Source organism: Mesoplodon bidens, assembly GCF_964165515.1.
Source record: "Mesoplodon bidens genome assembly, chromosome: 20".
In the NCBI taxonomy this organism is placed as follows: domain Eukaryota; kingdom Metazoa; phylum Chordata; class Mammalia; order Artiodactyla; family Ziphiidae; genus Mesoplodon; species Mesoplodon bidens.
In genome coordinates, this window is record NC_138181.1 from 33,265,729 (window position 1) to 33,293,118 (window position 27,390).

General features: G+C 39.6%; 1 protein-coding gene across 1 annotated transcript in view; it reads right to left on the reverse strand.

The window, feature by feature from the left end:
* CSMD1 (CUB and Sushi multiple domains 1) overlaps positions 1 to 27,390 on the reverse strand; it is a gene marked incomplete at its 3' end in the record, with an annotated part of 1,732,394 nt that overhangs the window by 1,392,846 nt on the left and 312,158 nt on the right. Inside the window, exon 2 of the mRNA XM_081220901.1 lies at positions 11,442 to 11,658. Within this exon, the coding sequence (XP_081077027.1) occupies positions 11,442 to 11,658 (217 nt within the window). The remainder of the gene's footprint in view (positions 1 to 11,441; positions 11,659 to 27,390) is intronic.

The window sequence follows — 27,390 nt, forward strand, 5'->3', positions numbered from 1 at the left end:
AACAGCTCCGCTCCTGGAAACCTTATTTGAAAGAATTTTCTAAATTTAGAGGCTTCTGGGCTGTAAACACTCTTAATCGCTTATACAATTTTTATATATAATACTGCTGCCTAGTTAAATGCACAAACTCATAAAATGTCTAAATTTCAAGATTACTCCAGGATAACAGTTTTTAAAGGTTTGAAACAAGATGGCTTCTAAGATAAATATTTGCCTTTTGATTATTTTTCAGTACATTCAGATACAAAGTCAATCGTATTTACATGCACAGGGTGGGTGACTGTTTATTATAGTAAAAGAAAGAATTGTTTTAAGTTCTAACTAATAACCTATTCCTTTTTTTAAATTTTGTGAATTGAAAGTGTATAACACACTTTTGTATATAGCGTTCATTCCTTTACAATTATTTTGTAAACAACTAATGTACATTTATTCAATCAAAACGCACTGGTTTAGTGGGTTCTAACTGCTTAGCTTCTGTTGGGGATAAAAGAATAAATCAGTACAGGTTTTGCTATCCAAACACTTAAAAGGGGCGGGGAGAGAAAAAGTAAATTTTAAACTTAAAAAAAATCATTCACCTACAAATCTAGTCATCCACACAAAATTAATTTAAAATCTTGGAAATTCTAAGAAATCTGATTATTTATAGCTCCTTCTTGCTTTTTACCATGGAGAGCTTCCCAGTAAGTCATTTGAACAGACTATTTTTGCAGATTCACTATTATACAGAATAATAAAATTCAATTAATATCTTACCGACTTTTGGACACTTTATGTTTCTTTTCCCAGAAACCGAGGACTGAAATAATAATAATAATTTTATTTCCTTTTGAGAGAGAAGGTAAAAATGATTCTTGGTGAAATCTGATGATGTGTAATAAGGTGGAAATCCCATTTGCTTGCTGACACAATCCTGCAGGAGACCCCATCATTTTCGATCACTTCAATCAGTCCATCTGCCTAGCTACCTCTGCACAGCAGAAATGTAACTGTCAGGTCCAGAGAGTTCTCGTTTACCTTTTTCAGCTTGGGTCTTCGAATAGAAAAAACAATATAGAGAGAAATGTAGAGGCCAGATATACATAGAGGTACAGGTATAGATGGTTACAGCTACAGATGGTTGTATACAGATGGTTTGCTGCTGTAAATCGGGAATTTTCATCCTTGGCATTTTTGACATTTGGTGGAAGACAATTCTTTGTCATATGGGGCTGTCCTGTATGTTGTCCTGTGTGTTGTAGGCCATTCATCAGCATCTCTGTACTGTACCTGCCACATCCTAGGAGCATCCCCACCCAACTGTGACAATAATGTCTTCAGACATTACCAAATGTCTCCTGGGGCATAACATCACCTCTGGTTGAGAAACACTGATATAAATATAGATATAGATTAATAGATGGGAGAGAGAGAGAAAAACATCAAAATGGAGATATTCATAGACACAGAGAGAGAAATAATTGCCTCCACAAGAGTTCCAAAGACAGAGCATACATACTTACAAAAAAGAAACCACTGAAACGCTGATTCAAATAGATATATGCACCCCAACATTCACAGTAGCACTATTTACAATAGCCAAGATATAGAAGCAACCTAAGTGTCCACTGACAGGTGAATGGATAAAGAAGATATGGTACAACCAGTCAGAATGGCCATCATCAAAAAATCTACAAACCATAAATGCTGGAGAGGGTGTGGAGCAAAGGGAACCCTCTTGCACTGTTGGTGGGAATGTGAATTGATACAGCCACTATGGAGAACAGTATGGAGGTTCCTTAAAAAACTAAAAATAGAATTACCATACAACCCAGCAATCTCACTACTGGGCATATACCCTGAGAAAACCATCATCCAAAAAGAGTCATGTACCAAAATGTTCATTGCAGCACTATTTACAACAGTGAGACATGGAAGCAACCTAAATGTCCATAGACAGATGAATGGATAAAGATGTGGCACATACACACAATGGACTATAGCTCAGCCATAAAAAGAAACGAAACTGAGTTATTTGTAGTGAGGTGGATGGACCTAGAGACTATCATACAGAGTGAAGTAAGTCAGAAAGAGAAAAACAAATACCGTATGCTAACACATATATATGGAATCTAAAAAAAAAAAAAAATGGTTCTGATGAACCTAGGGGCAGGACAGGAATAAAGACACAGATGTAGAGAATAGACTCAAGGACACAGGGAGGGGAAAGGGTAAGCTGGGACGAAGTGAGAGAGTGGCATGGACATATATACAGTACCAAATGTAAAATAGATAGCTAGTGGGAAGCAGCTGCATAGCACAGGGAGATCAGCTAGGTGCTTTGAGACCACCTAGAGGGGTGGGATAGGGAGGGTGGGAGGGAGGCACAAAAGGGAGGGGATATGGAGATATACATATGCATATAGCTGATTCACTTTGTTATACAGCAGAAACTAACACACCATTGTAAAGCAATTATACTCCAATAAAGATGTTAAAAATAAATAAATAAATAAGAAGATATGGTACATATATACAATGGAAAACAACTCAGCCATAAAAAAGAATAAACTTTTGCCATCTTCAACAACATGGATAGACCTGGAGGGTATTATGCTTAATGAAATAAGTCAGACAGAGAAAGACACATATTGTATACTTTCACTTATATGTGGAATCTAAAATATAAAAGAAACACGTGAATATAAGAATGAATATAACAAAATAGAAACAGACTCAGAGACAGAGGGGAAACTAGTGGTTACCAGTGGGAAGGGGGAAGACGGGGGGGCGGGATAGGGGCAGGGGATTAAAAGGTACAAACTACTATGTATAAAATAAATAAGCTACAAGGATATACTGTACAACACAAGGAATATAGCCAATAGTTTATAGTAACTACAAACGGAGTACAACTTTTAAAAATTGTGAATCACTATGTTATACACCTGAAACTCATATAATATTGTACATCAACTATATCTCAGTTCTTAAATAAAAGGGTAACAATAACAAAACCTCCCCTACCCCTGGCCTGCTGTGAACACTAAGAGAGCCATACTTTTTCTGGATTAAGGCAGCATTTTATCTTGACTAAAATTACAACGGCTGGTAGGCAGCCCTCTGGGAGCCCTCAGGGTGGACAGATGCCTTTATTCTCCTTCCCACAGCATCCTTGAAATCACTACAACATGCTGCAATTATATACAAGAAAGGCATACCCAGGGTTCCACCATCATCCAGAATTTGATGTGTTTTATTATGAGATTACATATTGTTTATTCAAGAAAATAAAATATTGAGTGAAATTGGACAATCCAATACTACTGTAATTTATAAATGTAAAATATAGTGAGAGATCTCTTCATATCAGCAAATAAAGATCCCATTCATTATTTTTAATGGAACATGGTAACACATATATCCTCTAACTTATTTAACTAGTCTCTATAGAAGGACAGACATTCTTGAATTTGTTTTTAATACTATCAGAATGCACCCATAAGCATTTCATTCCATGTGTTTTGTCGTATTTGAAGGTAATTTTGTAGAATAAATTCTTAGCTGGACTTGCTGAAGGAAAGAGCTTGTACATAATTTTTACATTTGAGAGAAATTTCAAAATTCTATCCAAAAATAACTGCTGCAATTCGTAATTCTACCAACAGGATATAAAGGCATTTGTCTAATACCCTCAAAAACTCTGAGTCATCAAAAATTTTAAAGTTTTGCCATTCAGAGTGGTGAGATATATTGCATTCCTGTTTTAATTTTCTTGAAATACACTTATTACCATGGATTGTTATACTTGAACTCCTTGTTCATACTTTTACCTGGTTTTCTATTAAATGATTTATCTTATTCCTTATAGTTCTGAGAGTGTATGTTATAAATTAAGAAAATAACTCCCGTCTCTCATACTACTGTAAATCCTTTTTCTCAATTTGTCATTTGGCTTTTGGATTTTAAATTTTAAGAAGTCAAATTCTTCAGTCATTTTCTCCATGACTTCTAAATTATGTGTACTGAAGAAGTTTTTTCTGGTATTTTTATTACTGCATATTAATATTTAAATTGATGATCCAACATACTTATTTTAAGTAGTAAAGACAAGATTTTATATTATAAAGTTGTGTCTACTTTCAGGTTCCCATGACCAATACCTCAAAATAGCTTTGTCTGCTGAAAATGCAGTCCTGTTGCAAAGTATTTATTAATCTTCTTTTTCTTTCATCCTCTTTTTGAAACTCTGAATGCCTTTCCATATGTCTACATTTATGCAAGAGAAATGTCCTAGGAGTTGGGGGCTTTTGGAATATTTTCCTCACACATATATTTATGATTATTCAAAAGACTCCTTTGCCCATATTAATATGGTTTGCTACTTTCAAAATGACCAAGATACTGAAATGAACCATCCATTTTTGGCTCAGGCAAAAACACCACCACAGCATGAATGGTAGTGGTCAGAATTCAGATACATGTTAAAACATGCTTACAGTTTTGCAGACATGGTTCTACCTATCTCCCTTAAAGGCTTTATATTTTATCTCCAGGATTTCTAATTACTAGAAACTTAATCATTTTTGTTAATAAATATGAGCCTTATGAAAAAAATATAGTTTTCAACCATATTAAAATCAGCTGGGGGGATTATAGACAAGTACATATTTATACAAATACAAATACAAATATATGTTTAGGCCTCATCCTTGAATCTCTGATTTAACCGGCCTTCTCTTCCACACTAGCCAACTGCAGACAACCAACTTAAAAAAAATAAATTAATTAGTGGACTCTGACTTACCCAATCATTATCAACCTTGCCTATGAGTTGCTAATTCAAAGCATATGCTGAGAAAGGAAATTTGGAAGCTGTATCAAATAAAATGATTTTTTTAATTTCATCATCTTAAAACATGTACATGGAATAATCCCCATGGCTGACAGATGCACAAACTCATGGGAACATGATAGGTTTGTAGGAGACGACCTAACACTGCCCCTGTCCCCCTCAGCACCTCTGCACCGTGCCCACTAGGACAGGAGGCCCTGTTTGATCAGATCCCTAAGCATTGGTTGGGCTACTGGGCTTTGACAGCCTGAGGCTTCAGCCCTGGGGGGCGGGCTCTTCTATTGCTTCTTGCGAAGGCGATAAGGCCCAGCTCTCTGGGGCCCTCCCTCACTATGTGTTGGTCTCATCAAGCCAGTCATTCCTTCTACTCCCTGACCATGTGGCTGGCCGAATGTGACAAGATGGCAAGACATATCTTTGGTATGAGTATGATATTCCAGTCCCTACAGAAGCTTTTATACACACTTCATCCTATGTTTTTCAGAGTCTTAAATGGGGCATGAGTCACCAGCCAAGCTAAAAATAAAATGATGCTTTGATTTTTATCTGACTATGTATCTGTGAACGGTTCCCTCAGAACCTCATAATGGCAATGGGGGACAGTACGGCAGAATTTAGACACTGCCAGGCCTCTAGTCTAATCCAAATGCAACGGAAACCCCTTCCTAGCCCTTAAAAGCTCTCAAGTTCTAAACATCACCAGATATAGTTAATATTATACAAATTTCTTGGTTAACACATTCAAACACATTTTTTCAAAAAATGGAAAAAACTGATATTTTAGCATCACTTATTCATGATTTACTGATTTTAACGGCTCTATAACATTCATCTCTTACCTCTTCATTGCCATCACTGTAGAAATTTAGGGGTAATCCTGTAAAAGTTAGAGGAAGATAAAGCCAAGATAACTGCCAAAGCTATTTTCCTAGGACTTGTATTTTACAATAATTATGGGATATATATACTGATTTTCCACATTTGCATGGTACAATTTTCCTTCATAGGTTCATTTTTATTTACTTTTTGAGGTTATAATGGGATTTATTTTCCAAGTTTGATATTATAATGTTATCACAGTTGGAAATTGATGTCAACTTCAATTATTTTTGATTTGGGGACAAATCGAAAAAACACGACTTCATATTTAGAGAACATCTACAGGATATAAAAGTCTCTCATGCTCACCTAGAGGAGAGAGTTATATTAAGTCATGCTGGCTTATACACAGAGAACACAGAGAGGAGTGGTCCTGAATCAGGAATAGCTTAAATCAAAATCATTCCATACGGGCTTCCCTGGTGGCACAGTGGTTGACAGCCCACCTGCCGATGCAGGGGATACGGGTTCGTGCCCTGGTCTGGGAAGATCCCACATGCTGCGGAGCGGCTGGGCCCGTGAGCCACGGCCGCTGAGCCTGCGCGTCCAGAGCCTGTGCTCCGCAATGGGAGAGGCCACAACAGTGAGAGGCCCTAGTACTGCAAAAAAAAAAAAAAAAAAAAAAAATCATTCCATAAAGATTTATTGACTATCTTAAAGTCATACATGTCATCACCAGAGAAGACAGTCGTGGCACATTTCTTGGACTTGGAGGATGTATGTTCTATTTGTCATACTAGAACACAAAGATATACAACCTTCAACAAAAGGCAACTTCAGAGACTGTGATTTCAAAGGAGTGCTTGATTCAAGATCTATGTTAGTTACAAGCGCTAAAGGAGTTCAGAAAAATAAATAAATAACTTTTTTGGTGAGGTTGTTTTTTAACTTGGGATGCACAGGGCCAAGTTCCTGAAATAAATATAATGTGAAATGGGTTTTGAAAGTTGGATATAATGTAGGCAGGCAGAGGGAAGGATGAAGAATATTACAGTATATTATATTCTTTTATAAGGTCAGATCAAGGAATAACTCATAGACCCATTCAACTAAATATGAAAACTCCCCTAGCACTATAGCCTGAATGTCTGTGGCCTCCCAAATTCATATGTTGAAGTCCTCACCCCCAACATGGTGGTATTTGAAGGTGGGGACTTTGGGACATGATTATGGAGAATGTAGCCCTCATGAATGGGATTAGCACCCTTTTAAAAGAGACCCTGGAGACCTCCCTTGCTCCTTGCACCGTATGAAGACACTGAAAGCCTAGACACAGACAGCCCCTATGAACCAAGAAACAGGCCCTCATGAGACACCAAATTTGCTGGCACCTTAAACTTGAACTTTCAGCCTCCAGAGCTACAGGAAATAAATCCCCACTGATTTTAAGCCCTACACTCTGTGTTATCCTATTATAGCAACCAGAGTGGACTGAAACACACAGGGAAAATATGGAGGAGATGGAAGGCCAGAAGTGTACTTTGCACTTGGTAGGGTTCCTTGAATATCAGGGTCACGTTGACTAGAGTGCTTATCTTACTGGCAACATAGAATGAGGACAGGACTGTGGCAAATGTTTCAGAATTAGAGGGGGGTGAGCCTGGGCCCAGCATGTTATCATCTCCATGTACTGGTCAACCTGTGTGCATGGGTAACCTCGCATAGAATGGGGCTTCGTGGAGCGTTTTCTGTGAGGATCAAAGCAGGTTGTGGTTTACAAAGAGATGTTGCAAAATAAAACATGTAGGGTTAGACTCCTGTGGAGATCTGAGAATCAGGAGGAGGTACAGAGTCAATATGGCCAGAGATTCAAAAAATGGCAGTAATATGACAGCTCATAAAAACCAGTGAGGGCAGGACTTCCCTGTTGGCGCAGTGGTTAAGAATCCGCCTGCCAATGCAGGGGACATGGGCTCGAGCCCTGGTCCGGGAGGATCCCACATGCCGCAGAGCAACTAAGCCCGTGCACCACAACGACTGAGCCTGTGCTCTGGAGCCCGCGAGCCACAACTACGGAGCCCGCGTACTACAACTAATGAAGCCCACACACCAAGAGTCCGTGCTCCACAACAAGAGAAGCCACCGCAATGAGAAGCCCGCGCACCGCAACAAAGAGTAGCCCCCACTCGCCGCAACTAGAGAAAGCCCGCGTGCAGCAACGGAGACCCAGCACAGCCAAAAATAAACAAATACATAAATTTATTTAAAAAAAAAACAAAACAGGAACTAGGGTTTTAATTCTAGATAGCTCAGGAGGAGCAAATTTCTATTCCTAATTTTGAGTTTAGTATTTTCTCTTGGGCTCACAAGAAGTCTTAATTTAATGCTCAATATTTACATACTAAAAGTTAATTTATCGATGGAGACATAAATCATATATGCTTTTGTGTTGTATAGATAATCCAAGATGAAACATACACTGTACATTTTTGTTTCCTTTAAAGATTTCTTGTTACATAGCGTAAATCATATATTCTTACTAAATTTCAAGTTACAATGTAAACATCAGTAATTCTAACCTCCAAATTCTGTTTTGTTAGTTGGGGATTACATCTAAATCATATGTTACTTATTAGAAGTTCTCTACTGGGGCTTCCCTGGTGGCCCAGTGGTTGAGAGTCCGCCTGCCAACGCTGGGGACATGGGTTCGTGCCCCGGTCCGGGAAGATCCCACATGATGCGGAGCGGCTGGGCCTGTGAGCCATGGCCACTGAGCCTGCGCGTCTGGAGCCTGTGCTCCACAACGGGAGAGGCCACAACAGTGAGAGGCCCGCGTACCGCCAAAAAAAAAAAAAAAAGTTCTCTACTGTAGTTACACAAAAGAAATTTCTTTATATAAAATGATCAAGTTGTTAATAAAACAACTGTTTTTTTTTGTTAGTGCACATTTTGAGCTGATAAAAACAGCGTTTGTACAGAAGTAAAACAACTACAGACCATGAAAGCTCTAAGTGATAACTTTCCTGACAACTCAGAGAATCAGCAGCTCACACATCAATCCTCTCACAAAAGTCCCTTCGTTTGAATTCCAGAGCTGCTTTAAGTGTTGTGAGTTAATCGTATTTGAGAAATAAACATCTGTTCCAAGATATAATGGGAAACAAACAGCATTAGAGTCTCCACCTCAACCCTGTTAATTAGATTTCAATACTATTTATAACGATTTTGCCTATCACCTAATGTTGAAATGTTGCAACCTGCTCACACATTTGCCCTAATAATGAGGAAATTTCCTATTTCACAACATTATTTATTTTCCTATTTCACATCATTCTTTATTCAAATTTTATAATTGTAGAGACCTATAGTGCTTGGCAGTCATTACTGGAATTCTGCTTCTGATATGTTTTGCCAATTTGTTAGGACACCTGGCACGCAGGCGCAGCAACGAAGACCCAACGCAGCCAAAAAAAAAAAATTTTTTTTAATTTAAAAAATAAATAAAATAAATGAATTTTTAAAAAATGAAGCGTTAAAAAATATATAAAAAATCTAAGTGAGTAAAAGCATCATGATTCATACATATAACTCAACAATATTGATAAAGCTTTCTGAGTCACAGCTATTAATTTATATACTATTCACAGGTACCTCAGGATAAAATACAATGAGTCTACCTGTTCTAACCTTAATATTTCTACTGCTGATCCTGTTATAATACTGAAGATGACAGGTATGCTGTTTTCTAAACTTTATAGTTATTAACCTATAAAGTGATCATAATATCAACTTAAGAACATAAGAGAATACTAAATTGTCCAAAGACAGGTAGTTGAGCAAATTAACATTTAAAACAGGTTTCCTTTAGAATAGGATAGAATTATAGCAATTATAATAGAGTTATAGGGAATGGAAATATTGACAGAAATTTTTTAAAATTTTATAAGCAATATGAGTTTAATTACTTTGGAAACACCCCTCTTCCCCCGCCCCGCCCAAATAATGCCTGAACCTAGAAAGGTACATAAATATGACCAAAAATATTTCAAAATAATAGATTTGAAGATCATTTGTAGTTTTCCCCTCAGAACATGAGTGCTTTACAGCTGGACAGTAAATTGCAAACCATATCCAACAGATGATCAATCTGGTTGCATTTGTGATGGCTCCTGGGAAAGTTTTCTTTCGGGAGCTCAGCGCTCTTCCTCACAGGGCAATATTTTTTACTTTCATATGCAATAGGCATTTGTCTTTCATTGAAAGAGAAAGAGTTACTTTTTAACACAGAGGCATATGACTTAATATTTGAGTAAACTAGATTCTCTATTTTTTGTCACAATGCTTTCTATTATTACAAAATAGCACTATTCCCTAGTAGAATCATTTGTGTGAATGAAAAGCTAGTAAATAACTAATAGTTAGAAGAGCATGAAAGAGGTTAAGGCATTTCGCATCAAATTAGCAAGGACTGCAAATGTAGATACTCTGTCCAAACATCCAAATGTTGGCCCACACATGTCAGACAGGAAGAAAGAAAGTTTACCTAACAAATCCATAAAGGAGGTAGCTGTATGCAATATGTCTCAGAAAGGGCAACTGGAAAAGTGTTTCTAAAAACAGACAGTAACGTTGGAGACGACTCAGAAAAAACTACAAGGTATTTTATATTTGAAAATGCATAAAGAAATGCAAATAAAATCTATTTGAAATATATTCATATTCTATATTTAACATATTGACTATATAGTTCATATATATTGATATTTATATATATTAATATTATATATTTATTAATATATTATATACTTACTAATATATACTAATATATATACTATTAATCTATTAAGTAGATGTAAAAATACAATTATGCATTTTTAGAGCTAGAGATTTTTCTCAATTCACAAAATTGTAAATAAAGTATATCATTTTTGTATATTACTGCTAAGATTAGCATGAATGCCATTTTATTTATCTAAGCAGCACAATTTCTTCTGCCTACTGTCAGTTTTTCTACAAGACCCTATATTCAACAAACTTAATCTCTAATGTAGAATTTTAAAACCAGAGGATAAAGTCTTATTTGCCATATATGTATATATTTAAATATGTTCATCAGTTTGGCTAAGAAATTCCAATTTCTTTGAAAGGGATATTCCTCATTCCTTTGCCAAAATTAAAAAAAAAAAGATGAATATATTTGTACAGGTACAATTTTTTTTTTCTTGGTGATAAATGAAAAATATAACTTAAAATCATCCCAGGAAATATTTTTCTTTCTTCATGGTAAAAAATCATAGATTAAAAGAGAAAGCTAATGAGGAATGGAATATTTTATGATGGTGTGAACCAAAAATTCTCCAAAGAGTACAATGTTCTTTCATGTTTTTACCCCACCCACCTCCTATGTTCTTTGTATTGAATATATTCTCTGACAATATCAAGGTTCCTTTTGTTGTTCTTTAAATTGTGCTCACTTTGTGCTTTTTCTCTCAAATCCACAGTTGCTTAAAAACAATGGTGTATCATAACTTAAATTACCTTGGCAACAGTGTTTTACAGATCTTGAACAATTTGATATGTATTAATGAAGTCAGTGATTGCTTTCAATAAGAAGTTACGTTTTTAGGGATTGAAAAAAGTGTGCACAAAGCTCCAGTCTTTAATTTTTCTTTATAGTAACTAAAATGTTCTTTTCTGAAAACTAAATTCAAATGTTAATCCTAATTAAGTTTCACAATCTGAGTATGTCAAACCTCATCTATTATAGGAAGAGCCAACACTTTACCTCACTTTCAAATTCCCTTGTTGGAGCTGTCCATCATACACCGATAAAATATCAAAGTCTTCTTCAAGAGCAAAGGTGTGGAATGACAATTGTATCCGATTGCGTTCTCCAGTGATGATAATCCAGGTGCAGTTAGCATAGTTTGGGTAACCATGGGGAAACCCTGGACTCTCTATGGTGCCATTGGGACCCTGGACTAAGCCTCCACAGTTCTGACCTGAAAAAGAAAACACACCAAAAAGCATATAAGTTTGGCCTATCTTTAGTATATTCTTTTTAAAAATTTCCAACCATTTTGGTAATTGTTTTTTGGCCACACCATGTGGCTTGCAGGATCTTATTTCCCCGACCAGGGACTGAAGCCAAGCCACTAGAGTGAAAGCCCAGAATCCTAACCACTAGGCCACCAGGGAACTCCTTGGCCAATTTTTATAATGACTTATTGTGTGATCCTTCATGCACAAATATTGAATGATAAATTGCAGTGGTGTTTTCCAGTGTTAAAAGATAGAGAATAACTCTTTCGTAAAAAAAAAAAAAAAAAGAAAAGAAGAAGAAGAAAAAGAAGGAAATATACAACATTTGGGAACTCATATTACAAATTTGGGGAAATTTTTTTTACAGCTTCAGCCATATCAGACTGCCACATTTGTGAAACAAAGTTGGTGCCAACTGCCTGCACAATATCATGAGGAAACACTGCCCACAAGATCCTTGTTGGGGAAATTAAATTCACAGATAAAAAACCATTAAATCACTCTCTAAATACATACACATATTAATATATCTAAATGAGTGCGATCTGAGGTACGTACTATGAATAGTTAGGTAAAAACCATGCCCAAACTTCAAACTATTTGCACCCACATTGGTTAAAGTCCCACAAAGCCAAAGAAAAAATGAGACCACGGGAATCTCACCCAGTTGAAAACAAAAGGTGTTAAGAGAAATTAAATTATGCAGAAATGAAGGAGCAAGCAGACCAGCAAAATAAGGGACCTCCCCTCTATGGATGTCTTCCTGTTTATCTGGTGGGATTTACTGGATGTCAGAGAAGGGAGATGTTTGTTGAAATGATGGGCTCCACTAAAGAAAAGGCTCAGAATCAGGAATGGGTGAGTTTAGGTTTCCCTACTCAGGTTTGTAGGGTAACCCACACTTTGCTCACCCGTCTTATTCTTGCTTCTCTTAGAAAGGAGGAATTTTGATAGCTCTAATGTTCAAGATCTACATATTTGATGTTGTGATTAAAGTAAGAGATATTTATTTGGTTTTGTCCCCTCTGGCACAGAGCTCCTTAATCTCTTGGAATTTCCTAAATGAAGGGGGTGGTGGTGTTTTGTTATGTTAATGGAGCAAACTTTGGACCACACCTAGGGATGGGGCTGGTTGCCAGGAGAACATCACCATGTGATTAGAGGGTTGCAACTTTCAGTCTCAACCTCCTGACTTTTAGAGGGAAGGGGGGAGGGGCTGGAGGTTGAATCAATCCCAATGGCCAATGATGTGATCAGTCATGCTTGTGTAATGAAGCTTCATCAAAGACCTCAAAAAACGGGGCTCAGAGAGCTTCCAGGTTGGTGAGCACCTGGAAATACTGGGAGACCGGCGAGCTCAGAGAAGGCAGAGAAGCTCAGCCCGCCGTCCCCATGCCTTGCCCTGGGCAACTCTTCATCTGGCTGTTGATTCCTATCCTTTAATAAACCAGTAATCTAATGAATAAACAGATTTCCTGAATTCTGTGAGCTGCTGTAGCAAATTAATCGAACGCGAGGAGGGAGGCCTGGGAACCTCTGATTTGTAGCCAGTGGGTCGGAAGTCCAGGTAAGAACCTGGGCTTTCGATTGGCCTCTGAAGTGAAGGGCCCCTTACCTGTGGAATCCAAAGAGATGAATCGTAGGACGCCCACCTGGCGTCCTGAGTATCGCTTGTTGGTTGGTGTGCAGAACCCTACCCTAGCGGCGGAATTGGGTGCAGGACCCAAACAACAAGAGAAGGGGAAAAGATGGGAAGGGCGGGTGAGTACCACAAAGCCCCCTCAGTCACTGAGCAGGCTGGGAAGTGTTCCCCAGAGCTGGTTCCAGGCTCCCTCAGCCCCTCAAGGTGCTGTGGCATGGACTCTAACATCGGGCTCTCCTGGCAATTCTCAGATTTCATGAGTGGTTCCAAAGAACTGGACCTTTTTTTTTGTCAACGGCAGCCCTGGGATGACTGCAAGGACCTTCTGCTCAAAGGACAGCATCGGGGAGATTAGGAACAGCCACACACCTGGACCACTGATTGTATTGCTACCACTGGACAAACCTAAAATCCCCCCCTTCCCAACCTCACCAATCCAACTCCTTTCTGCCACTCCTCATCCTTTATCCACTTCTCTTGCTCCCTAGTTTCCTCCTCACCTGTTCCTCCCACCTCCCCTTCCCACATAACTACTCCTCTATATAAGCCTTCAGGGACATTCTAAATTGGTCCCTGTAGTTGTTTATATGTTTTCTGTGCATTACCCCAAAGTGTGTCTTCCACGACTATGGCTCAGCCAGACTGGATGAAAAAGAGCAGAGGCTAAGAGCAGGACGGGTGGATTATTTGAACTTCCCTAATAACGCACTTCAGTCATCTTAACCATAACTGTTACGGACATGTGAGGGAACAAAATAACTCCTATCAAATCGTTCCAACATTGAGTTTGTCTGAGGTAAGCTCTTAAGTAGCCTCTGCAAATGGCTTGCAGTGTTTCATTCCTTCATTTTTTTTTTTACTGGTACGCGAGCCTCTCACTGTTGTGGCCTCTCCCGTTGTGGAGCACAGGCTCCGCACGCGCAGGCTCAGCGGCCATGGCTCACGGGCCCAGCCACTCCGCGGCATGTGGGATCTTCCTGGACCGGGGCACGAACCCGTGTCCCCTGCATCAGCAGGTGGACTCTCAACCACTGCGCCACCAGGGAAGCCCTCATTCCTTCTTAATCTGGCCAATTTCCACCAAGATGTTTAGATGTATTTAAATGTTTTGACACTAAGAATATTAAGAGAGAATATTAAGAAAAATCTGGGCACACTTAGATTACTGCAATTAGTAGAGGCCCTTGAATACAAGTATTATCCTAGCTTCTATTGTTGAGCGACAAACAAAATTATTTCCAACTACCTTTTACACTTAAAAAAAAATTCACCATAGTAGCTCACAGTGAGCTCAGATCTTTCACAGTAATGGTATCAAATGCTTGTGGGAGTTTGCTAAATCTTAAAAAAAAAAAATAATAATAATGAAAGGGATTTATGACTTAAAAACCAAAGAACTAATAAGAAGCCCATTTTCCACTAAATTTAAATCTAACAATAACACTGTAACAAGTAGATATTAAAGCTGTGGGGTTTTGAAAGGTCTTTAAAGAAAATAGCTTTTCTGGTTTATCTAGCAATTCGTGCTTCACAGTAAATCAAAAAGTGAAGACTTTGATCATAAATTGGAGGAAAGAAAAATAAATTCAATAGAAAAAGTGTCAGCTGGAAAGTAGTTACTATTATAGACCCATCATGGTGAACCAAATTATCGGATATTACGATTTTTCTCCAAGGAATAACACTTAGGCTGCATTTGGGTACCAATTTTCTTTCGTTGTTTTTTTTTTTTGCGGTACACGGGCCTCTCACTGTTGTGGCCTCTCCCGCTGCGGAGCACAGGCTCCGGACGCGCAGGCGCAGCGGCCATGGCTCACGGACCCAGCCGCTCCGCGGCATGTGGGATCCTCCCGGACCAGGGCACGAACCCGTGTCCCCTGCATCAGCAGACAGACTCTCAACCACTGCGCCACCAGGGAAGCCCTGGGTACCAATTATTACAGGGCATTTTGCAGAATGAGTCACATTTGATCCAGAGATTGACTTTCCCAGGGGGCCCGTTACAAACTTAGAGAAGTGCTCAAAGGTTCTTGGATGAGTAACTGTCAAGCTTGACTGCACATTGCAAACAACTGAGGAATTTTCAAAGAGATGGAGATTACGTCTAATGTAGTTGGTCTGGGCTGAGAGTTTCCAAGACAATACCAGAGATCTTATGCTACTTAATGTCACGTTTTATCATAAAGCTACAATAATCTGAACGGTGTTTAATTGTGCCAACCAAAATAAAGAGCCAGTGGAACAAAACAGAAAGTCCCCAAACCCACAGAGATACAGACACTAGATTTATGACAAAAGTGGTGCTGCAGGGCTTGTGGGGAAAGATGGTCTTTTCAGTCTATGGTGCTGGGCCAATTGGACAACCAAACGTGAGAAATAAGTCTTGATCCCCACCCCACAATATACACAAACATTGGTCCCAAATGGGTTACAGATCTAAATGTAAACTGTGAAACAGTAATGCTTCCAAAAGAAATGTAAAAAAAAAAAAGAATCTTCATAATGGTGTGTGGTAGGCTAGGATTTCTTAAATAGCATACAAAAAGTAAAAATCATAAAAGGAAAACATGAGAAGGAAATCCAAAAAAAGTTTTTTTAAATAGGATGTATTTCCAATCCATATATTCATCCAATGACTTATTCACCATCTAATGAATAAACCGCACAGATCAACAAGAAAAAGGCAACACAATAGAAAAACAGTAACTAGAGGTAGCTGGAGATTTAGAATCAGAGGGGATTTTTCTAAAATTGGAAAGAGACAAAGGGATCATAAAATCTCCAGCCCTGGCTACTACCCCGCACACTCACCCCAGGCCAGGGCCTGTCCTGGAGGTGTAAGGGAATAGCATTTTGTGCTTAAAAAAAAAAAAAAAAAAAAAAAAAAAGAACCCGATTTATTTGGTCTTTCTTTGTGGAAGTAACAACCCCATTTTGTAACTTTTGTTCATTCCACACAACTTTTTTTTTTTTACATCTTTATTGGAGTATAATTGCTTTACGATGGTGTGTTAGTTTCTGCTTTATAACAAAGTGAATCAGCTATACGTATACATATATCCCCATATCTCCTCCCTCTTGCGTCTCCCTTCCACCCTCCCTATCCCACCCCTCTAGGTGGTCACAAAGCACCGAGCTGATCTCCCTGTGCACTGCACACAACTTTTGATGCTACACAACTTTTGATTGCTGACATCTATGCTTGATTTCAATGTTGGCCTTAAACAACCTCAAATAAGCAGATTATTTTAACTGAAAAACAATGTTAATGGACAAACTTTTAAATATTGTAAATGTAATCATACATTTATATATTGCATAATAGAAATCTATTGTAAGTACATTTGTGAATTATATTTCCTAAGGGCAATGAAATAATCAGCAATGTTGCAGTGATAATTTTAATCTCTTAAGGAAAATTATGTTGTTTGTTACAGGATGGAAAACTCAGTTAATACTATTCTTTAAGAAACTGTCCTTAAGGTACTAATGCTAGAAGTTACCTTGAAATCAAATATCAGTGTCAACAGGAAAAAAAGCAAGTATATATGTATCTACACCTATACATATAATACCTATAATACCTATAATTATAGGTTACAAATAATAACCAATAGTGGAAGAGAATGTAAAAAAATATATATATATGTGTAATGGAATTCCTTTGCTGTACATTGACACTAACACATTGTAAATCAACTATATTTCAATAATATTTCATAAAATATATATATATATCAGTATATATTTAAGTCACTCACCATCCCGTTACCAACAATAATTATTGTTGAATGTTTTTTATTATTACTGAATTATTATTATTGAATGTTTTTTCCAATCTACACTTTAATGGTGTCATATTACCTGATGTATAATATGTGAGCAATTTGTTTTGGGGTGACTCTATATTTGCCAGTCCTTTGGACTGAACAGGAGACAGTAAGAACTAGGTGTAGTATGTCTTGCTTCGTCAGTTGGTTGGTTGGTTGTTGACGTTGTTGTTTATTCTGAGAAGCTACATAGGATCGCCCGGGCCTCAACAAGGAGACTGCAGGAGAAATCCCAAGTCCTGGGCTTCCCTGGTGGCGCAGTGGTTGAGAGTCCGCCTGCCAATGCAGGGGACACGGGTTTGTGCCCCGGTTTGGGAAGATCCCACATGCCATGGAGCGGCTGGGCCCGTGAGCCATGGCCGCTGAGCCTGTGAGTCCGGAGCCTGTGCTCCGCAACGGGAGAGGCCACAGCAGTGAGAGGCCCGCGTACCGCAAAAAAAAAAAAAAGAACACAAATCCCAAGTCCTGAGAGCAGTGTTGCTCATGCTGGTCAGATGAGGTGCAGCGCTGGAGGCTGGGGAACCCCTTCTGGGAAAGGCAGGGCTAACGTGCTCTAGGACAGTTCCCTGCGTTGAAAGTCAGTTTTGGAAACACTCAACTGAGCAAATAGCATCCTGCCCTGGTCACTCCTGAGATGCAACGGCCCCTCTGCTCTGAAGGGTCACCACACTTGGGTCTGTGCCTCACCCAGATCCTACTCTCTGAACTGTGCTACTGTTCAGCACACACCTTTCACTTCCTAGAAGAGAGTATTCGCTGAGATGATTCATCTGTGATTCATCCTGATTCATTGTAAGCATTTGATGAATGAATGTACATATACACAAATGCCTTCCTGACTCCATTCCACAAGCTATTGAAATTGCTGCTTCCCTCACCTGGACCTGCTGACCCATTCCTGGAAAGTAACAGAGGTAGACGACATAATATTTGTAAACTCATATGCAAGCATCTGACACCTACTATCTTGTTTAATTCTTGTGCAGCCTTTAAGGTAGGAAGTAGCTTAGCTTTTGCAAGCTGTTATAATAATTATTTATTTATTATCATATAATTATAGTTACATTATAGTATTCGTAACGGTTTTGCTAGCTGTTGGGATATGTATTCGGATGAAGATTTGTGATAAGGTAGTGCCTTTGCTGTATAAAACTCCTTTCTGAGGGCTTCCCTGGTGGCACAGTGGTTGAGAGTTTGCCTGCTGATGCAGGAGACACGGGTTCGTGCCCTGGTCCGGGAAGATCCCACATGCCGCGGAACGGCTGGGCCCGTGAGCCATGGCCTCTGAGCCTGTGCGTCCGGAGCCTGTGCTCCGCAACGGGAGAGGCCACAACAGTGAGGGGCCCGCGTACCGCAAAAAAAAAAAAACAGAAGAAAAACCTCCTTTCTGAGAGCAAACATTTTGCCATCTGGGATATTTTAAACTGTGATTTGGTTCAGTGACTCCAGAAAGTCATGGTCTAGAATATTCAGTATGTGAAGAGAGCCATACAAGGAAAGGACACTCTGTCCTGAATTCTAGCAACAAGGAAACAGGTCACATGACAAATGATTGCCAGGGCCGCAGAAGAATAATCTGGAGGTGACAACATTTGAGAAATATATAGTTGCCTTCTAACTCTCTGGCCTGATATCATTTAAAAGAGTAAATAGACTTGTGTGTATAGAGTGTGAACAAAAGCTGTATTATCATCACAACCCTGTCTCTCCTTGGAGACGGACATTGAAAATAAACAGGTTTATGTCCTGTCTGCAACAGGCCCAAATAACCACACTGGTTCATTTTGAAAACAAGGCAATTCAGGAAGTTTTTTTGTTTGTTTGTTTGTTTTTTGTTTTAATATTTATCATACTTGGTGGCTGTCTCCATTCATTCCCTTCATCCATTCTGCAAAAAATAAAAATGTAAATTTTTCATATATTATGTAAGTTTCTATGGAAATGCAACTTTCATTACTTTCTTACAACCAGATTATTGACCTCGAAAGCTTCTCTTATTTTGGAATTTGTGTGGAAATATACTCTACACCTGTAGATTTGCTGCAAGACTGAAAATTCCCTTCTCCTATTGGATGGGTGACAATGCAGTAACTCAAAAGTAAAAGCGAATGGTGCACTGTGATCCTCACTTGCATTTTTAATTTTTCTTCATGACTAAGGAATATGATGACATGCTTATTAGAGTTTCCAATATCAGGAGGCCTCACATTTCACTCACGGCAGCAGAAGTTTCTCTGATCAGATAAGTACTTTTTTGAAGCGGTAAACAAATCAAATACGCATTAAACTCTGCTCTGCATTAGTGAAACCAAGCGGGGCCTGTAGGGCTCCCAGCCAAGGAGGCCCTTTTGTCCCCCGTTTCGTGTTGGCAAGACTCCAAGCCTTCCCTGAGTTCCAAAGGGAGGATTTGAACAGCTGCTAATTAAGGGAGGAGCAGCCAAGAAACCACCTGAGGCAAGACTAAAGGGACCAGAGAAACTCATCAGGATTAGGAGACACATTACCTGAGATGAGATTCAGGGGTACAGGCCCTGCTCACACCCTGATCTTGTGAGAGACCCTGCCCTTGAACCAAGGTCATAAAGCCCTCATCAAATCCTCTGGGCTGGGGATACAGAGCTTTTCGAGGCAGGAGCCTGCCGTGGCCCCCTTTGCCTGGCAAAGTAGTAAAGCTCTCCTACTTCACCCAAAACTCTGTCTCTTGAGATTCGATCTGGCACTGGTGCCCAGAAGCTGAGCTTCCGGGCATCCTCATCTTCTACGGTTTCATTGGCTATTTCAGGGTCTGCATTATTTGGGAAAGGATTAATTGTAGAAGGATCATGAGGTAAAATGCCCTTCCTAGGACTTTGATTGAGCTGTTTCAAAATTACAGTCTTCAGGCATTTTCCAGGAACTGCATGCCCTAAAGGAAGTTGTAAGAGCATTCTATTTCTCAGTGTACCAAGAGCAGCAACTGTATCAGCTACTGTAGCTGACAGCCAGAGGCTGCCTGGTTCAGTTTTAATCTCAAACACTTACGGGAGATTACTCACAATGTGAGCAAAGAAGAAGAAAAGCCAGAGGCACATAAGCCTTAGTCCCTGAGATGGGGCCAAAAAATTAGTTCTTCCCTAATGACTTCACCGCCCATGAGCAAGGCCATGCAGGTAGCCCTTACACTACAGATGAACCATCAATGAACCATCAATACCCAAATCTATCACTTATAAAAGAGAGAGGGGATTTCACTGGACTATGTAAATATGGAGTACAATCTTTCATCATTGCACCAAAGTTTGTCATTATAGCTATGTGCAGACTTGGTCTGCTTAACATCTTTCCCTTTCTCAAGCACACCAAGACTGTCCCGACCTCAGGGCCTTTGCATGTGCTAATCCATCTACCCTAAATGTTCTTCCCGAAGATCGCCCTGGATCTGACCTCTCCTCCAGTGGGTCACAGTGCAGGGGGCTCTTCCCAGACACTCATGTCCTGGTCAGTAGCCCCTCTCCATCAGTGCTCACTGTCCCATGCCTTGTTGTGTTTCCAGATGGCATTTATCATTTTGTGAAAATATCTTGTTTGCTTCTTTACTCATTGTCTACCTGTCTCTGTAACAAATACGTAAACCTTCCAAGAGTGAGGGCGTTGTCGGCCTTGTTTATAACCCCATTCCTACAAGACTGTCTGGCACTCAGTATTCAGTTATGGAGGCATGTGGGTGAGTTGGGGTATATGTGTGGGAAACAATGGTGGTGGTGGTGTAAATTATGAGTTATAAATCTATGTGCACACTCATGTGGAAAGAATCTGTAAAAATATAAAGTAGTGGTACTAGAAGGAACCTTCCTTATATTCTCCAGCCAAGTGATTACCTAGAACATTCAGAGTGCAGTGTTACCATTCTAATTCCAAGAAAAGGGATTTTATCATCCCCGTCCTATAGAGCAGTCTGATTGAAAACAGCTCCTAAGACTAATATAAATCTTCCCTGCTTCGAATGTAAATTGGTGCAGCCACTATGGAAAACAGTATGGAGGTTCCTCAAAAAACTAAAATTAGTATTGCCATATGATCCAGCAATCCCACTTCTGTGCATATAACCAGACAAAACTATAATTCAAAAAGATACATGCACCCCAGTGTTCATAGCAGCACTATTCACAATAGCCAAGACATGGAAACAACCTAAATGTCCCTTGACAGATGAATGGAAAAAGATGATGTGGTATATATATGGAATATTACTCAGCCATAAAAAAGAATGAAATGATGCCATTTCAGCAACATGGATGGAACTAGAGGTTATCATATTAAGTGAAGTAAGTCAGACAGAGAAAGACAAATACTATACGATATCACTTGTATGTGGAATCTAAAATATGACACAAATGAACACATCCATGAAACAGAAACAGACTCACAGACATAGAGAACAGACTTGTGGTTGCCAAGGGGGAGGCGGGTGGGGGAGGAGTGGATTGGGAGTTTGGGGTTCGAAGATGCAAACTATTACATATAGAATGGATATGGGACTTCCCTGGTGGCACAGTGGTTAAAAATCTGCCTGCCAAGGCAGGGGACACAACTTCGATCCCTGGTCCAGGAAGATCCCACATGCCGCGGAGCAACTAAGCCAGTGTGCCACAACTACAGAGCCTGTGCTTTTAGAGCCTGCGAGCCGCAACTACTGAGTCCACATGCCACAACTACTGGAGCCTGTGCTCCGCAACAAGAGAAGCCACTGCAATGAAGACAGAAGGCAGCCAAAAATAAATAAATAAATTTAAAACAAAAAGAATGGATAAACAACAAGGTCCCACTGTATAGCAAAGGGAACTACATTCAATATCCTGTGATAAACCATATGAGAAAGAATATGAAAAATTATATATATATGTATAACTGAATCACTTTGCTGTACATCATAAATTAACACATTGTAAATCAACCATGCTTCAATAAATAAAAAACAATAAAAAATGAAATAAAAATTTACTACCACATATTCCCTGCTCTCTTTGAAGCTAATTTTTCTCCTATTTGATCCTCCTTCACACACTGGCATCTCTGCCTTTCTAGAAGTGGGTCATAATTCAGGATAAGGCAAGGCTGTGGTTAGTCAGACCTGGAACTGCTTACATGTGAGGTCAATGTTGTTTCCTTAGCTATTGTACCCAGGGGAGGGTTTTTTAGTTAATTCTAGGACTGTAATAGGTTCACCAACTGAGAAATTCTTGCTCTGATGGTAATAAAGTCATTCAATGTCAATCCACTCTGAAGAGATAAACTGGAAGAACACTGTACATAGTGTAGGGTCAAAAAAGCACTGGGCTGTGGATCAAACAAAACAAAAATGTGATTAGTTTCCAGCATGGAGCACTGGGGATTGATCAAGTCACCTGGCTGATAGTAGCCTCAGTTTGCATGGGTGGGAAATGAGAATGATACCATTTTGCAAGATTGTAGTAGTGATTAGAGATGAAGCACAGTTGAGCAGAGGTAGAGGCTGGAAAGCAAAAGGATAGCTGCTGTAACTACAGACTGAATGCTTGTGTCCCCACAAAATTCATATGTCGAAACCCAATCCCCATTGTCATGGTGTTAGGAGGTGGGACCTTTGGGAGGTGACTAGTTCAGAGGGTGGAGCCTTCATGAATGGGATTAGTGCCCTTATGAAAGAGACCTCAGAGAATTCCTTCACCCCTTCTGCCATGCGAGGACACAGCATGAAGACGGCCATCTATGTACCAAGAAGAGGATCTTCCCAGATACTGAATCCGCTGTCACCTTGATCCTGGGTTTCTAGCCTCCAGAAAAGTGAGAAATAGATTTCTCCTGTTTATAAGCCCCCAGTCTACGGTATTTTGTTGTAACAGCCTGAACGGACTACGACAACTACAGATGGCCCCCAACTTATGATGATTTGACTTACAATATTTTGACTTTATGATGGTGCAAAAGCAAAGTAGAAAACATACTTCAAGTTTTGAGTTTTGATCTTTTCCCCAGGCTGGTGATAGGTGGCCTGATCCTCTCTCGTGATGCTGGGCAACTGCAGCCACAGCTTCCAGTCAACCCAAGGTCACAAGGGGAAACAGCCAACATGCTTGTAGACACAGACAACTATTCTGGAGACAGACAACTATTCTGTTTTTTACTTCCAGTACAGTATTTGATAAACGACATCAGGTATTCAACACATTATTATAAAACAGGCTTTGTGTTAGATGATTTTGCCCAACTGTAGGCTAATGTAAGTATTCTGAACATGTCGAAGGTAGGCTGGGTTAAACTACGATGTTCCGTAGGGTAAGTGAATTAAGTCCATTTCGATCTATGATATTTTCAACTTACAATGGGTTTACTGGGATGTAATATTGAGATGTAACCCTATCGTAAGTTGAGGAAGATCTGTACTGTTTTCAAAAGGGGTAGTTCACTGGAGAGTCTCCTGATTTTAAGAGAATTTTACAAGTTAAATAATGAGTGGGACCTCACCCTTTATCTGGCTCTGCCCTGCTTTCCTTTAAATGCCTGGGTAGACGTTGCATTTTAGGAGATGCCTTCATGTGCACCTGTGTCTGCCTGGTGCCTTGTCCACGTAGTCCTCAGCTCACAGTGTGGTACTTAATATACTAGGATTGCAACTGCCAAATTATTGACTTTCTAGATTTTGAGTGATGAAGTTGGTTATATCACAAAACAAACCAAATTAACACAAAACAAACAAGCAAATAAACTGTACTTTATCATGGTTCCCAGATCTCACACTGATGTTCTTTCAATAGGTGACTTTTGGCCTGAAACAGGCTACCATCTAAACTTGACTCTTTTCTCTCAGAAACTTCCAATCTACATTTCTCTACTGCAAGTTATTTTGAACTCAATTCTGCTTTTCTCACAGAAGCACAACATGCATTGTCAATTAAGATAATTCTCTCTCCACAGACTGTAGAACTAACATTCTTAATTGTACGTCAGATATTGGTTTATCTTTTAATGAAATACCCAGTGATGAAGCACATTATGATTGGTCAATAGAATTGAATTGTTCCTCAAATATGAAATAATGTTATTCTGTATTTCTGCTTTAATACATGAGAATTCGAAAGAGGTATAAATCAGTCTCAAGGTAATGGTGGTAAATCAATGTAGGAAAATACTTTTCCCTTAAATAGAGCATATTTAAAATCTAAGATGTTGATATAGTTTAACCTTGATGCTGCACGATCAATTCAGTGAGACTTGTTAAGAAAAGTAAAATAAAACTATCACCTGACTCCTTCTGGGTGCTCCAAATCCCTCCTTGCAATGGGGCCTATCTATCCTCTACATGAATTATTTCTGTGCAGATGGATCGTCACCGTTCCATTCCCCATTTCTTTCTTTTTTGAACAGTAGTGAACAATTTCTAGATCCGCAAGAGAGATTTTTAAATTCTAATACTATGTTCTGTTTTAATGTTTAGTGAGAATTTACCTCCAAAGAGAAACTGAAATGTTAAAAGTCACGCTAAAACCCCACTAACGTATGGTCATCTATGAAGCGTGAAGCTAATGTAAACTCTCATAGAGGAAAGGGAAGGAGAATATTCATCCATGAGGTCCTTTGTGGTTAAGGAAGATTTTCAGATTTAGAGACTGAAAGCCTGACAAATCACGAACAGGTATTTTTTTTAACCTTATCAAAATTAACAAATGCACTTTAAAAATAAAAAGGAAATGTGTAATGATTTCCTACATACTTTTAATACCACCCAGAATGAGTGGCTGAGACAGGAGATAAGGCAGAATCTTAAGGGTCACTGTATAGGTTTAATAGGAAAGAATAGATCTCCAAGAAGTTGTGCTTAAATTTATCAAACAAACAGGTTTAAAATCTGCTTGTCCCATTGGGCAAATAGACCACTGGGCCCAACAGGACTCCTGAAATGGTTCAGGTCTCAATTTAATGTCTCTCTTGGTCGCTTTCCCCACCTGTGAATCTCCATGGAGATGATTCTGCCACCCAGAATCCCAGTGGCTTCCGGGAGGGTCCACAACTACAGAACATCAAACAGTGAGATCCCTCCCCCTCTCTCTATTTTTCTCTCCCTCTCCTGCCCCGCCCTGCCCATACACACACTTGCACGTAATGCTAGCCTGCTTCCCTCGCCTCTGGATGAAATGGTGTTGGGTTTTGTATTAGGATTCGGTGTCTTCCTGAACGAAATACTAGACTTTCGCACAGTGGCTGCACACTGGCAACTACGATATATGTCATCATTTACAGGGCTGACTTAACATCTTTTAGCAGATTTTTCACACTTGCAATTGTGTTTTTCCTCAGAGTCTTCACTATTTTAGGGAGAGAATGTTGGGGGATAAAGGCTTGACTATAAATCCCCCATCATGATGAGACATCAGGACCTGTCTTCCCTGGATCCAGCTCAGCTGGACCTGACAGGGAGCTTCCTGTCAGTTACCTCTCAAGTGGTGAATGTGCATTTTACGGATGATGGGAAAGGATGCGGGTCTATTGTGTCTTGAAGTACTGATGTTTACTCAACAAATGGTGGAGTACCAAGTGCCATTACCATATAATCTACACCTTGATTACCTATTTCCCTTGGCCCTAAGCTCCTCTCCTGGACTGCAACGGCTGTATCTGCCAGGGTATGTGAAAAAAGCAAGTTATTGTTGATAATCCATCATTATTTTATTTAATCTTTTCATGAACATCTAAGTGCTCTAGACTGGAAGCCATACGAGGTCAGAATCCCTTACCCTAGAATCTGTGGCTCCAACCTAGGTGCTAAGGGCTGAGTCCAGCACCTACTAAACAATCAGTCCATGGGAGCAGGAAAACTGGGCTGACTGCCATGTCTGATAAAGGACAGCGTTGCTCCTATGTGATCATTGCATCCTTACTCCACGGCAAACACTTTCCAGACTTTCTCTAACCCTCGAAATGATCTTGATAGACATGCACTGTCATTCCTTTTTTGCTGATGAGAAAACTAAAGAGGGTAAGTGATTTGCCCAAAGTCACATAGACACAAAGGCCAAAGCAATGGGAAGTGAGTCAAGGTTATTTTGACTTCAAAACCGGTGCTCATCCCATGACACCATAATTTAGAAGCCATATACTATCACTTTCTTCTATTTTCTAAAAGGAATGACTCCTGCAAATTGTGCTGCAGAAGCAAAGGGCAGTGTCTGAATCCTCAGAATGTTCCTACTGCTGTTCAGGAAGAGACAGGTGACCATGTAAATTGGGAAAGAAACAAAATGTGCGTTTGTGTATCTGAGCTGAAGGCTGGATTCTGCTTATTTGTCTCTATGCGGGGGCATTTAAGAAAGTGAAAAAAGCTTTTTTTAGTTATGGTTTGATTCTTTAAATAACTCTTTTGACCCAAAGCTCTTACATGCTTAACACATAAAAAGGGGTTGGGATTTCACTAATATTTCTAGGGGTGGGATTGGGGGACACAGAGATTGTATACAAAACAACTTTAAGGGATGCTATTCACACACACTACCCAGCTAATTAAATATAAGGTAGTTGAGAACTTGACTGATATCAGAATTTCTCACGTCTTAATAACATTTCCTCTGAATGTGCAGAAACAAGACAGAAGACACTGACCAAACAGCCATGGAATTATCCATGGAAACAGAAGCTCCACTTATGGATTTCCTGCTATAATTGATCTTTACGTTCGTATCTACTTCCATGTTTATGACCTATCAACTTTTCACCTGCTCCTAGGCTGTGGGCAAGAAAGCGAAGTCCTGGATTCTGTCCCATATATATATATATATATATATATATATATTCACATATATATATATTTTAAGATTTCTATTTTATTTATTTATTTTGTGGCTGCGTTGGGTCTTCGTTGCCGTGCGCGGGCCTTCTCTAGTTGCAGCGAGCGGGGGCTGCTCTTCGTTGCGGTGGGCGGTCTTCTCATTGTGGTGGCCTCTCTTGCTGTGGAGCATGGGCTCTAGGCGCATGGACTTCAGCAGTTGTGGCACGTGGGCTCAGCAGTTGTGGTGCAAGGGCTTAGTTGCTCCGCGGCATGTGGGATCCTCCCAGAGCAGGGCTTGAAGCCGTGTCCCCTGCATTGGCAGGCAGATTCGTAATCACTGCGCCACCAGGGAAGCCCACGTCCCTTATTTTATCTTGGTTTTGTGATGTTTCTGAAGGAATCATGCATGATATTGAAATTCCATGGAGGATTAGGATTTGTT